We start from the raw sequence: 14,397 nt of genomic DNA on the forward strand, positions 1-14,397 counted from the left end.
CATAATAGGTGTGTTAGTTTACTTAATAAATCCTTTGTAATATATTTCAGGTTCTTCGAATTCAAACTGTTGTGAGACATACTAACATCATAGAGTAACTTATACTAGAGCTGTATATACTGTCATATTAAATTTTGTAACCCCAGTAAATTCACTGCCATCTGTCGACACACTTTAAAACTAAAAATGAAGATTTATAAAAATACGATAGAATGTATTTAAATATAGATAAATGATTTTTTTTTATTTGCATAAATTATTTTTATGATTTTGACCCATGTTCTTTCACTGATATGCGTTAAAATTGTTAAATAACAAACGAAACCGTCAACGCCATCTATACGACTGTAGGCCAAAACTAGTAGCGCCCTCTGAACGAGAATCAAATTTTCGTGATTTTCGAGGCACGTTTTTTCCTTAGACTGTATCCATCTATTACGGAGTTATATCTATCTTTGCTAACATTAAATGATTTCACGGTTTAGACTCACTTGTTTTAGTCACTCGCGCGACATGTTTCGGCGAGCCTACGTCTCCTTTCTCAAGCACTAATAGTGCGAGCAGCGTTCAGCGCAAGACCTCCACCAACCGGCTTTCTCGGCGCGCGCGCAGCGCAGCGAGCGACGCGGCGCGCGGCAGTACGCGATACACGGCCTTCGTGATCGCTGCTCGCACTATTAGTGCTTGAGAAAGAAGACCTCACCGAAACATGTCGCGCGAGTGACTAAAACAAATGAGTCTAAACCGTGAAATCATTTAATTTCAGGTTCTTATTGAGATTCACATGCGATCGCTATAGCACCAAAGTACAGTCGCCATCAGATATATCGGAGCGGCCGAGGTGCTCAAAAATATCTGAACACGCACTCTATCGCCTTGACAATAGAGGCGTGTTCAGATATTTGTGAGCACCTTGGCCGCTCCGATATATCTGATGGCGATTGCAGCAGCGGCCGATAGTAAGATCAGGCAGATCGTAATGTAACATTAAACCAACAGTTAGGCACAGGTAGGATAGGTTCAAACTTCTATAAAATTATGACGTATAAATAACACTTGCACTGCGTGTATCAAAATCGTTGCAGACGTCTTGGTCTAAGTGTGAACGTAACTTACTTTCTATGCATCTCGCTCGTACTGACATATTAGTAAGAGCGAGATGTATAGAAAGTAAATTTCGTAGACATTGGCGTATATATCAGTGCTGAGTGCTGACAATATCAGTGACTCATGGTTAGTACGGGGAACACTTCATAAGATTTTTACTCTGCGCTCTACATATTTCGGTAAATACATGCATACATACATACATATAATCACGCCTGTTTCCCGAAGGGGTAGGCAGAGACCACCGATTTCCACTTGCTACGATCCTGACATACCTCTTTCGCTTCCTTCACTTTCATAACATTCCTCATACACGCTCGCCGGTTTAGGGTGCTCTTGACCTGGCCTTTCTTCAGGATTTCCCCGATCTGATCAGAGATAGTCCGCCGAGGTCTAATACTGACCTACTACTACTACTAGGTCGAGATATACTAAAGTATTGTAATTAAAGTGACATGAGATTTTTTTATTACATAAATTAAATTAAGCTAAGCTTAAATGGGACTGGGCAGGGCACATCTGCCGAATGCACCCAGAACGCTGTTCCAAATTAGCCACGGACTGTATCCCACAGGATGGATCTCGGGGCAGAGGCAGACCCAAACGGAGATGGCGGGACGACCTCGATACATTCTGTGTGGAGTGGCGGGAATGTGCACTGGATAGAGCCAAGTGGCGGGAAAGAGGAGGCCTTTGCCCAGCAGTGGGACACAGTAACAGGCTAATAAAATAAAATAAACTACATTTACGTGTAATGAACTTGTCAAAATGTATGTTTTATTATTGTCGATTTATTCCATGAGAAAATATTAAAATCAAAAGATACGCCTTGGCCCACTACATAAAGCTAGGGTTACAATCGCTTGTTTTTGTTAAAGAAAAACTTTTATCTTTAGATTCAGAGAGATGAGATTTGGATAGACCTAATTTGAAAAAAAAAATTGACAAAATAGGTTTTTACCGCATTTTTATTACTTAATAGTTACATTTTCTAAATAAAGAAATGTGTTACCAAAAACAACATCTTTTCTTTAAATAAAGTTGGTTTACGGATGATAACGTCATAAGAATGCCACGTCACGTTACCATGGAGATCTCTCCACAACGTAACACTTTTTCGTGCATGCTATACCGATGTTCATCGATTTATAAGACGTTATCAGTCTCAAGTCTAGAAACGTTTTACATTGACAGTTACTCCATACAAAAATGATCTGTCATAGGGATCATCAGTCGCCGCGACAAGTATAATGATTTATTTAACCGACATTGGCGAATTAACTCTGTGCAAAATTGCAGGGAGTAAAAGCCAGATATGAAAAAAAAAAATTATTCTGACGCAGTATGGAGCCAGCATAACCCGGTTATTATACGGTCGTTCTGCAGATTCACTTGCAGCGTTGCGTAACGCCGAGGACCGTGAAATCTAGCTAGTTATTCTTTTTTTATATGTCGGCGGCCGATCTTAAAATCAGGCAGATCACGAAATTCCTAGGCATATCGTGAATCGTGATTCGTGAAAATCATTGTCTCGTTCATTGAGTCAACGGAGCCTTTAATTCTGGACTGTTCGGGCGTCTAAAGCAACCTAACGAACATATCCTAACCTATCTATTGGTTATATATGTTAAGATGGTTTGGACCCGTGGAAAGAATGAGTGAAAGAACTAAAGAAGGCCTTTGCAAGAGAGTGTATAAGGGAGAGGTAGAAACGGGAGTTGGAAGAGGTAGACCTCGGTGGACTTTCTCTGATCAGTTTGGGGTAATCCTGGAGAAAGGCCAGGTCAAGAGCAGCCTAAACCGGCGAGCGTGTATGAGGAATGTTATGAAAGTGAAGGAAGCGAAAGAGGACATACCTCTTTCAGAATCGTAACAAGTGGAAATCCGTGGTCTCTGCCTACCCCTCCGGGAAATAGGCGTGATTATATGTATGTATGTATCTATCGGTTTATGACACGTACTATACCGTCAACACATTACAATGAAACGTTGGTGGCAAAAACTAGCATACCGCCTGTCTGACGGTAAGCGGTCACAGAGGTGTTACATGCGCGTTGCCGACTCTTTGAAAACTTGTACACTCTTTTTTGAAGAACCCCTATACATCTCTTTAAAAAAAAACGCACAGGGTGCGTAGCCAACGAGCAATCGTTAAGGCGGTTCCCTGAGCTAGAAGGCGAAAAATCTCCTTATATGATCATATTTTTCTAGGAGACGTGGATATTCGTAGACGTGGAAAAAATATATGTAGTTCTCGATTATACTATCTTTAATTTATAAGCTTCCGATACACGAATTATAATACTTCGCTCGATATAATTAATTCCCAATGTAACCTCTAACTAGGACTTTTAATCCAACTTTACTCGGTTATTTGTTATGTGACACTATAAACAAAAAAAGAAGAAAAGACAATCTTAACTTAAATAGTAATTTTACCGCTTTCGGATTTCGATATTGTAAGGCAACGTTTTTAAAATAAATAAAAATCGACAAAATTCAATCAAAATTGACACTTGGCGCGCATGGTCTTTCCCGTTCTTTCTCGCGAAATGTGAAAGTGATAGCGGCAAACCGATGAAACGGCCTTAACGCTCCGTAGCGAACGAAACGCAACTGTCACTGTCACACTAGTGTGGAAGAGTGATCGAGAGAGATGACTACGATACGCTACGGAGCGTTAACGATTGGCACGTTGGCTATACGAAATAAAGCAGGAAAACTATATATAAATTAATAATTTTCTAACAAAAGAACCTGATAAAAACGCGTTAAAATAGCTTTGGGTTTATCGCTAGGAACGTTGTCGTGGTAAGAGCGTTTTCACATTGTCCGATCCGATATCGGATGTCGGAAGGAAGTAAAATATAAGATATATGTGTTTCTCTGTATTTATTTTTGCATTTAATAAATCATTATTACTGAAAACGATAAATAACGCAAAATGGCGGACTAAATGCCAATGGCACTCTCCTGCAGCTGTTTTAGTCATAGGCGCCTTCCGACATCCGATATCGGATAGGCGCTTCCGATAAACTCAGCCATGTCGGAGTCTCCCGTCAACTGTCGGACCGATAATATTTGTTTGTGTGCGTATGTGTAGGCATAATGCTTGGTGTAGTGTGCGTGACCGCTAAAGACGGCGCCCGGGCGCGCCCCCGCGGCCTGACTACGCGGATGTAGGATACAATATCCGATATCGGATCGAACAATGTGAAAACGCTCTAAGAGTGTTCTCGACTGATACTAAGTAGAAATGACGTAAAATCTATAGGGGATATTACTGCAATGTTCTGCCACCAGAGTGCAGCACTAGCCTTTTTAGTAAACCATATAGAGTAACTGTACCTTTAACAGGTTTTTGACAAGTTTTCAGAGATAATAAAATATGACATTGATGCATCAAGGCGGTTTGCTTACAGTGTGCAGAGGAACTACCGGAAAACGCGAATCCGAAAATTCGCTGTCTGCCTCTTTCTCGCTCGAATATGCAAGAGTGACAGAGATGTTAGATAAAGAAATATTCTTGTTTCACGATAGATCCTCAGATTGTGGTACTGGCGCCGGCGCCCGCTACGCAGAGTTTTTCCCGTAATAATCCCTATTCCTTTGTTTTTCAGATTTTCGATATGAATGTGATTATTAAATCGATGTCAAAGTGACTATTACGCAATTATGGATGGTATAGAAAGGATGCCAATCTCTTAAGGCAGAATTGTTGCAAAAGTGATCGCTTTTAGCTTTAAATAATAGTTCCTAATCTCTCCGGTGGCGCTAGTTAGGCTCTGGGACATAAGGCAATAAATAACCCGACCAAATTACGTAGGTTGTTTTTGGTAGTATTTCGGTGTATGGTGGCGCCGCCTAATTACTGTTTTTTGATGGACACTTTTCATACATAGAGATTTGGCTCCTTTATATAGTCTCCATGTTACGCAATAATAACATTATCACAGATAAGAAATTTGTTCTAACAAAATAGTTTGTCTTAATGCTGGCCGGAATTTGCGGTTTTTGAACACAACATAGAGGGTTTATGATATGTGTGTAGATAGAGATATTTCCTAACAATGGAACCTAACAGAAACGTGTTAAGCTAAGTTAAGATTTGTCTGCGTTTATCGCTAGGAATGTAAAGTGGTAAGTGTAAATGAGTAACATTTGTAAGTCTATTGTTGTACCTACCTACTCATCTTTATTGTACTTCGTTTATCTTATTACTCTTAACTCGTAAGCGTGAGGTGCCCATAACGGTAACTCACGTCAGAAACCTTTCGATATATTTATGTAAGAAAAATGTTAGCGCGAACTTTTATTACCGATTGTACTTTTCATGATAGTTATACATATTATACATTTGCAATGACAAAATGTGGTAATATCATCATCATTATAATGACACCCTCATTTTGTTCTGTTCAAGTTGGTGCAAAATTAGCTTTGACGGATTTTACAAGCTTTCATTAGTTAATTTATCTTTTATCCCTTTCTTACAAATACATAAGTCAAAACGAGAAATAAAGCACCTAAAATAACGCCATCTAACGCCATCTGACGAAACCTTAAACGCCATCTAAATTTAGGTACTATAAAGGGGCCCACTGACTATCAAATTTTTGTTCTTAACTGACAGGCCGATATCGTCCGGCGGACTGATAGTCAGTGGGCTCCTTAAGAGAAAGTGGAAAAGATTGAGTAGGAAAGCGGATCCTGGCGTTAGGCCGGGAAAACGCTAGGTTGAAGAAGAGGAGGAGAAGAGAAAGTCCGTCAACTCACAGTTTCTCAGCAAGTTTGGCCGCCGCCGGCGCCTCTGCTTCCACATCCTTGATCTGAAATAAAAACAATAAAATTGTAAACTGAAATATATGTCATAATATATATGTAGGTAGTAAAGAACAAGAGAAAAAGCCATCTAGTGGCGGAGGCCGGATTCGAACCGGCGTTTTCAGCTTACGCGGCTACGTTTAGCCTTGGCGGATATCCGGAAATTTGTCGAGTTCATGCAACCTTAGTAAGATTAGGCTTCTTCGACCATCTCTAGGCCTCATTATCTAGAGAGGAAAATGGGGCCTTCGTTTGTATGGAGAAACGGCCGTCCCCTTTCCTCTTAACCAACGTTGACTTGTTGCAACCGAAGTTGAATCTCTCCGCCGTCCTTGAACTGCGCCGTCGCGCTACATTAGTTCCGATTGAGCGCTAATTGTGATAATAGATTATATTTGTACTTAGTCCGATGTCGTTTCCCCTCTGCACAAAACACCGGAATAATTATCAGACCATTTTATAAAAACCGGCCAAGTGCGAGTCGGACTCGCGCACGACGATGGGTACCAAATACGCAAAAAACGGCAAAAAATCACGTTTGTTGTATGTAAGCCCCACTTAAATATTTTTTTTTTTCTGTTTTTAGTATTTGTTGTTATAGCGGCAACAGAAATACATCATGTGTGTAAACTTCAACTGTCTAGCTATCACGGTTCATGAAATAGGTACAGCCTGGTGACAGTGGTGACGGACAGATCGTCAGAAAGACAGACAGACAGACAGACGGACAGTGGAGTCTTAGTAATAGGGTCCCGTTTTTACCCTTTGGGTACGGAACCCTAAAAACTACTTCATTCATCGATTATTGACAGTTTTGCGATCGTATTCAGCGCGTGACGCGCTCCGTCAAAATGCCTGCTGCTGTTAATTCCTTCAAGGTAATGAAACTTTACGATTAGAAAAATGGGACATGTTTTCGTGATTTTTTAACCTTTTAAGGTTTTGATTGGAGTCTACCCTTGAAAATAAAGTTTAGTTTCCGTGTGAATCCTTTAATACCATTTTCCTTTGATTAAAACGATTGATTTAGGCACATACGCTTAGGTACAACTTATAGTCGGGCGGGCGAATATGATCGCTCGCAGATTTGCAAGGTGCTCCAAAGAAGCGAAAGTTACATTGTTCAGGGCGTTTTGCACTTCCCTCTACACCTGCAATCTGTGGGCTCAGTATTCGCAACGGGCATATGGGGCTCTTAGGGTCCAGTACAACAATGCGTTTCGGGTGTTGATGGGGCTGCCTCGTTTCTGTAGCGCATCAGGGATGTTCGCGGCGGCTCGCGTGGACTGTTTCTAGTTTCTACACTACCATGCGTTGCACGCGCGGCATCCCTGGTGCGCCGGGTGCGCGGCAGTCCCAACCCAACAGCATTCTGCGATTGATAGCGGACAGGGTTGACTGTCCCTAGGTCCCTACTTGTCACACTGCGAGGGATTGCATTCTCCCGTTAGTGTTATTTAGTTTTAAATTTAAGTCTAGCTGTACCTACCTACTAACCCCTTAGTTTTGTAAGTGTTACTAATAAAATGTGTCTTGGTTACATGAAATCAATGTATTGAATAGTAGGTACCATACAAATATTTTGAATATAGTGGTAATCATGAAATAAAAGCATTTTTATTATTGCCATGTCCGTTTTTGGTGAGTAAATGTTAAACGTAAAATGTATGACATGACATATTGACACAAAGTTTTGGATAATATATGTCACAATTTTTGTAATAATTTTCTGTTAACAGTGTAATTATCCTACAGTAAAAGTAAAATGCGGATATGGCACATTTTTGAAATAAGAAAAACTGATTAGTGCCAATTATAGCATATTTTTTATTTCAGAAATCATTAAAAAAACGATTTTGCTCATAAATGGATCTATAGCACAAATTAAACGTATTCTCAGCCGCAGTAGTACGGATCCTAACACTTTGTTTATACATGTACAGTCGCCATCAGGTATATCGGAGCGGCCAAGGTGTTCACAATATCTGAACACGCACTCTAAAGCCTTGACAATAGAGGCGTGTTCAGATATTTGTGAGCGCCTTGACCGCTCCGATATATCTGATGACGACTGTACATGTCTTTACAACACCGTTGTAAAGACGTCATAATAGCTAGTGACGCTTACGGCAAATTAACATCGACTGTTCATCCTCGGTTGAGATAAGCTATCAGCTAACCATGTGAGTTAAAGCCTGCATAGATAAACATTTAGATAATATAGTCGAGTATATCGAGCTGAACCAATTACGAGACCTCAAGTGTCGAGACCCATAGCATAGCGGAACATATAGTCTGACAAACACAACTTGTCAGTCAGTAAAAACCAGGAAAACTATATTCATCCTTTTCTTTTGGATGCTAAGTGTAAAGCCCGCTCCAGACTACGCGGCGCGAAGCCGCGAACGCGAGTGTAGAGTCGATTTCGCTGATTAGCGAACTAGACTCTACACTCACGTTCGCGGCTTCGCGCCGCAATTCGCGCACGAGTGTGGAGGGACCTTAAGACAAAGATTCTCTCGGTCTATGTTTGAAATGAGACAGTTCTGGACTGAATTGCAATTAAACTTTACAAATTAGATCTTAATTTGATATTAATTTAACATCTAGCTGGTGCTAAGATATACATACAGATATACATTGATGCTAGTGAGCTATCATGCATAATGTCAAATCAATATTCAAATACCACAATCTAAATTTCATTGAATTGGTAACCTAAACATTATATTTTTAGTTTAAGCAAAGATAGATATAACTCCGTAATAGATGGATACAGTCTAAGGAAAAACGTGCCTCGAAAATCACGAAAATTTGATTCTCGATCAGAGGGCGCTACTAGCTTTGGCCTACTGTCGTATAGAGGGCGTTGACGGTTCTGATCTGATTGAGAATCAAATTTTGCCGCCGTCAACCGTCAACGCCCTCTATACGAGAGTAGGTTTTGGCCTCGTTTCGTTTGGTTTCGTTTGTTATTTATAATTTTAACGCATATCCGTTAAAGAACATGGGTCAAAATCATATAAAAATAATTAATGCAAATAAAAAAATCATTTATCCATATTTAAATACATTTTAACGTATTTTTATAAATCTTAATTTTTAGTTTTAAAGTATGTCGATAGATGGCAGTGAATTTACAGTGGTTACAAAATTTACTATGACAGTACCGCTCTATTAAGTATTTTATTGTTTTAGTTAGTTTTGAGAATATTATTTAAAACTAATCGGGATAACATATAACAGAGCACGTTACACTAACAAAAATGGCAAATCGTCACTTACGGTAAAAACATTGTAATCGTCATTAACACTTAGTTTTTAACCTTAATTGTTACTAACCGTTATGGGCCAGTGTTGTCTTAAATAAATAAATTGAATTGAATTGAATTAAAATTTGTAAAGGCCGGAACTGATTCACAAATATATATTTGCCAATATTGTTCTCTCGTTTAATAGTATAGGATTAGGCACTCTCGATTGTTTTGAGAACTAGTCATGCATACTTGATTGCATGGCAGCCAGTGAACTGTGATGATAAATCTGCAAGATCATTTGTTTTCTAAATTACTTATTACATAATCACATTCAAGTTAAATCGCATAATTCGTCTCGATTGCGCAAACGTCATAGGCTTACTGGGAATATAATTTTTTCATCATTATACCTAACATTATTGTTAGTCTTAAACTAAGTTAAAGGTGAACAATTGATCTACTTAAAATAATGTAAAGATAAACAATACTATAGTATTTCCTAATATACAACAAGAAACTGCCAATCTTTGCGTAAAAATATAAAACAACTAAAAACAGAAGTGAAATAAATGTGCAATATTTTTACTCTACACTCCTTGCGCCACTGCCACTGATCGGATTTGCAACACGCTGGCCTAATCGAAGTAATTAGTGATGAAAATCACTTCAGTACCTATTTAGAGTCGGTCTAGTCTACGATAACTGCAAAGTGAGGGAGGGTCGTTATAAACGCCATATTTTCTTATTAAACATATTAATAACGGGTCACTCACGTATTTTATGTCGAAAACGCTAGACATGTTTCACTCCGCACCGAGGAGCGTCATCAGGAGCCCGTTATTAATAGGTTTAATATGTCTGTCTCACGGAAGTTTTGCCATATTTTCTTAGTGACAGTAATGATGACATCGCCACGCTTTATCATTGTAAATACCATGCAGTTAGCAAAGCCAAAGTCAAAGTCAATATAATATTCTTTTCCCCTCACTAGCTCGGAAAGCCGTCTTTTATCCTTTAAAACAAGCGGGGAAAAACGCATTTTATCCACTAGTGGGGAAAGTAATTTGACCTTGGATGGAGCGTGTTTAAGTAGCTTGACAGATAACAAAACGTAAAACGCTCATAATAATGATTCGTTCGATATTAATTATCATTAAACAAATGGTTTGAGAATCTAATAAAAATACCAAATTTAGCTTTATTTAATGATTTTATGTAATAAACCTTAAAGTTCCATAAGAAACGTTTGTTTTTTAATAATGATGTTAAATATAGTTCTGAACGCACAAGTTGAGTCGATGCAATTTCAAAACGCATCACTGACATTTCATACGTCAGAAATGCCAACATTGTCAACAAATTTTTTACTTAAAACTTCTCACGTAAAAATACAGAATTTCCAGAGTTTTTTGTTATAATATCGTAAAAAAATTAGTGATTCTGGAATCACTGGTGATGAAGATGATCTAACGCCTGTGGATGTTGCACTTTCCTCGCTATAGTGAGGTGAAAAGTTTTGTGTTACACATGGGTGCAAATGTATTTTACTTCTCGTGTGTTGAAGCACTCGCTACGCTCAGGATTCTATTTTAGAACCACTCGCTTCGCTCGTGGTTCAACTATAGAATCCTTTCGCTTGCTCGTGTTTCAATTCCACACTCGCGGGTAAAATACAACTTTGCACCCTTGTATAACAAATAACTATTATTCAAATAGGCCTAGCAACAAGCACTTTAAAATTGTCAAGTTTTACAAATATAATATAATTACCTTAATAATCAGAGCAATTCATTGATGCAGTTATTATTGTTCTTAAAAACATTGAATTATTATAATATGTCAAACTTAATAATAAGAATTTCACAAAGGGATCGTCAAACACAAAAATTGTATAAAATAATACTGGTCTAGAAACTTTCTAGAATTAAAATCGAAATGTCAAAAAATATAGGTATTCATTGAACTATCAATTTCATCATTATTAACATAATAGTAAATAATTAATTATTTTCAATCACACTTAATCCCACAGTGTTTCATCATTCATGTAGTCTTGTGTGCTATAATAGGCTTTAGAGATAAGCTTACGTTTTACATACTTTTTAAAATTAACAGACAATTCAGTGATGATATTTGGAAGTTTATCATAAAATCTTACACAATTACCCATTGAGAACATATTAAAGGTTAAAATGTATTTCGAATTTGTAATAGACCCCGAAGTATGAGGTGGCAGTTAATGGCCTTTACTAAATTAAAAAAGCTACTTTGTTTTACTCCCTGGAGTGAGGAAAGTCGCACTTTCGTCACTCTAGGGAGGGTGACCATTATTACTTAGTATAAGCTTAATTTTACTGAAAAATAAGAAAAAAAAATAACTAATCACCTTTGAATCAAATACTAGCTACCATATATGATAATGTGGATCATTTACAGAGTCAGAACAAGTGGTCTTGGATCACGACCCAGAAATCACCCTCCATATAAAATAAAATAAAAGTATATAAAAAAGTACTATAAAAAGTGCACTGAATAAATTATCGTCTGCATAGTATAGATTTTTTATTTAAAAAAAATCAACAGTTAAAATTTGTCCAGTGTACAAAAGAAAGAAATGACACAAAAAACTCAGGTCGTACAAATAGGACAATCATCGCCTCCAAAATATTTCTTTTTCTACTTTTTTTTACTACAGAATACGATACTGATTATGCCAATAAATTTAAACGTATCACAATTATTCTTGCTACATCTTCCGTCATTTTCTGATTTATGAACAGATTATGATTTTGATCTGGATTTGTTATGGACATGTCAGAAGTGACATTTCTTCAACTAGAAAATCCAGATCAAATTCACAACCTGTTATTACAATCAGAATAGGCCTCCTTGTTATGTCTTGTATCGATATCGATATCGACAAGGCTTGCCTAAGATGAGAGTGCGTTTTTTTCCGTTCTGCGGTGAGAACAGTAAATGCACATTATTCGTGTATTATCGGCCGCCATTATGTAACGTTCCATTTACACCGGCGCTATCGAGGGTTGTCAACTCAACAGTTTTTTATTTGTTGACGTGATAGCGTCTTATAAATCGATGAACACCGGTAGCATGCACGAAAAAGTATCACGTTGTGGACAGATCTCCATGGTAACGTGACGTGACATTTTTATAGCTTTATCACTCAAATTTATCGTCCGTAAACCGACTTTACAGAAAACCAAATTTTTTTATTTATATTTTTTTTTTGAGCCGGCTTTTACTAAATACATTTTAAAAATAACAAATAATAGCGTATTACTACCATGCTATCAATGCATTTTAAATATACCGCCGATTTTTTTTATACCGACGTAGTTTAAAAAAAACGGAGTCCTCGTAATACATATATTCTAAGAAATGTCGTGACATCAAAATCTTAAAGTAAATATTATAACGATTCTAAAATTGTATTGCTTGTTTAAACTTTTTTGCACTAAATATAAAAATAATGTAAAAATGGCAGGCTATTCTTTATATAATATATGTTTATAATAAAAATAGCTCGCACTAACAACACATAAAACTAAAAATAAATCGTGAAGTCTTGGTAAAGACAATTACTCCATTCAAGCCAGTAATCTATAGACAATAAGAATCGTTATAATAGTCTGTTAATTGAGAAAATGGGCTTGTTTACAGTTTTTATCTGCAATTAAAAGATCGCTGGAGATAACTACGACGTTATGTCGCGAGGAAGACCTTTGTTTTTCATTGTGCTTGATACAAATAGAAGAAAAACTTCAACTAATTTCTAAAGTTCATTATTATGATCATTACCAACATCAATTAATTTTGTATTAAGCAGAAATGTCTGCAAACGATGCCATAAATTCCAATTTGACTTGAAGGTCCGATAGCCATACAAGAAGTGTAATCTTACAGTAGATGTCGCTAGGCGCCTCTCTAAGGCGCACATGGTAGAAGTATTCGCTGTCCTCGAGTGAAGTCTCGGTAGCTCAGTTGGCAGAGCGATGGGCTAATGATCCAGAGTCGCGGGTTCGAGCCAAGCCCGAGACAGTGATTTTTTCCACTTTTAATACATACATACATACACATACATACATTATCGACATGTGTGGTAAGATTTGGTGGTCATATTTTATTGACGGTATTAACGGTGGAAAGAAAGTAACTGTCCGCCTATGGTAAATGGACAACGGCCATATAAATCACGACCACACTGCCAACACTTTATAGGTAAAAATAATTCACTGTTTTTACAGCCTCCGTCTTGATTAACGCCAATTGTTCGCTAAAAAACTTCATCAACTAGCCGTTGATTAAATTAAAACATTTGCAGTTGACAACCCTAAATATGTCCCAATTTGTTCCACAGACTTTTTGCCTTTTACAGTAACGATATGTCGCAAAAGTGTCTTTGTAGTGCATTTTAATTCAATTATGTATGTTAATACGAAACACAAATGTGATTGAATATGAGTTGGCGTAAGTGACACCCGTTCAAATAATAATGATAAAGCTTTAATTTTTATTATATTGCATGGATTCAGGTTACTTATATTTAGGAGCTTTGCAATAGGCTAAATATTTTAGTCAGGTTAAATCATTTAGGGAATTAAGTACTCTTTTTGAAAAATAAAAACGTTTTAACTTTCTGGCGGAACGCACCACGTTGATAAGATAACACAACCTACAGTATCCTCCACCGTCACCGTATAATACGGATACGAACAAGAAATGCTAATGTCGAATGGCATCCGTGACGGCAATTAGATCTACATGAAACATAGGTCCTTTATACTCATCCTTTACTTTATTATACCCGCCTAATGACGTATGAGCGAATACCTAGTCGTGGCAAGTCGCTACGGCTCCCAATATCCGTGCTGCCCGTGTCCGCCAACCTGTGTACTCGTCTAATAAAGTTTTAATAGTAATATTCTTTGTATAAACATTTTTAACAATGAAAAGTAAACATAAGTAGATTTTCTCAAACATGCTATGTAATATTGATATTACGTTCTTTATATTAGACTGGGAAGTATCACGTTTCAGGCGCGGCTAGACGAGAGGTCTGTAATGCAATTTCATACAAAGTTGCAGGGCCTAGGCCGGGAAGTGGCTTTTTTTTAATTTCTATTTCACATATAATTGTGGCACAGCATCATGGCATTCAGCCATTAAAAAAAACTATAAGCAATATTTG

The 14,397-nt window shown here is 37.5% G+C and overlaps 1 protein-coding gene and 1 non-coding gene across 3 annotated transcripts in view; one reads left to right on the forward strand and one right to left on the reverse strand.

Moving 5' to 3' along the window:
• The window catches only part of LOC134741280 (neprilysin-4-like), an 88,293-nt gene that overhangs the window by 59,736 nt on the left and 14,160 nt on the right, over positions 1-14,397 (reverse strand). For both annotated transcript variants that reach the window (XR_010127871.1, XM_063673995.1), the window contains exon 2: positions 5,884-5,936. Coding sequence is in view for 1 of the 2 variants with exons in the window: in XM_063673995.1 (XP_063530065.1) it covers positions 5,884-5,936 (53 nt within the window). In the remaining variant the exon portion in view is untranslated. The remainder of the gene's footprint in view (positions 1-5,883; positions 5,937-14,397) is intronic.
• On the forward strand, positions 13,176-13,247 carry Trnai-aau (transfer RNA isoleucine (anticodon AAU)). The gene has a single exon. It is a non-coding gene; the product is annotated as a tRNA-Ile (tRNA).

Source organism: Cydia strobilella, chromosome 5 (assembly GCF_947568885.1).
Source record: "Cydia strobilella chromosome 5, ilCydStro3.1, whole genome shotgun sequence".
Taxonomy (NCBI): Eukaryota; Metazoa; Arthropoda; class Insecta; order Lepidoptera; family Tortricidae; genus Cydia; species Cydia strobilella.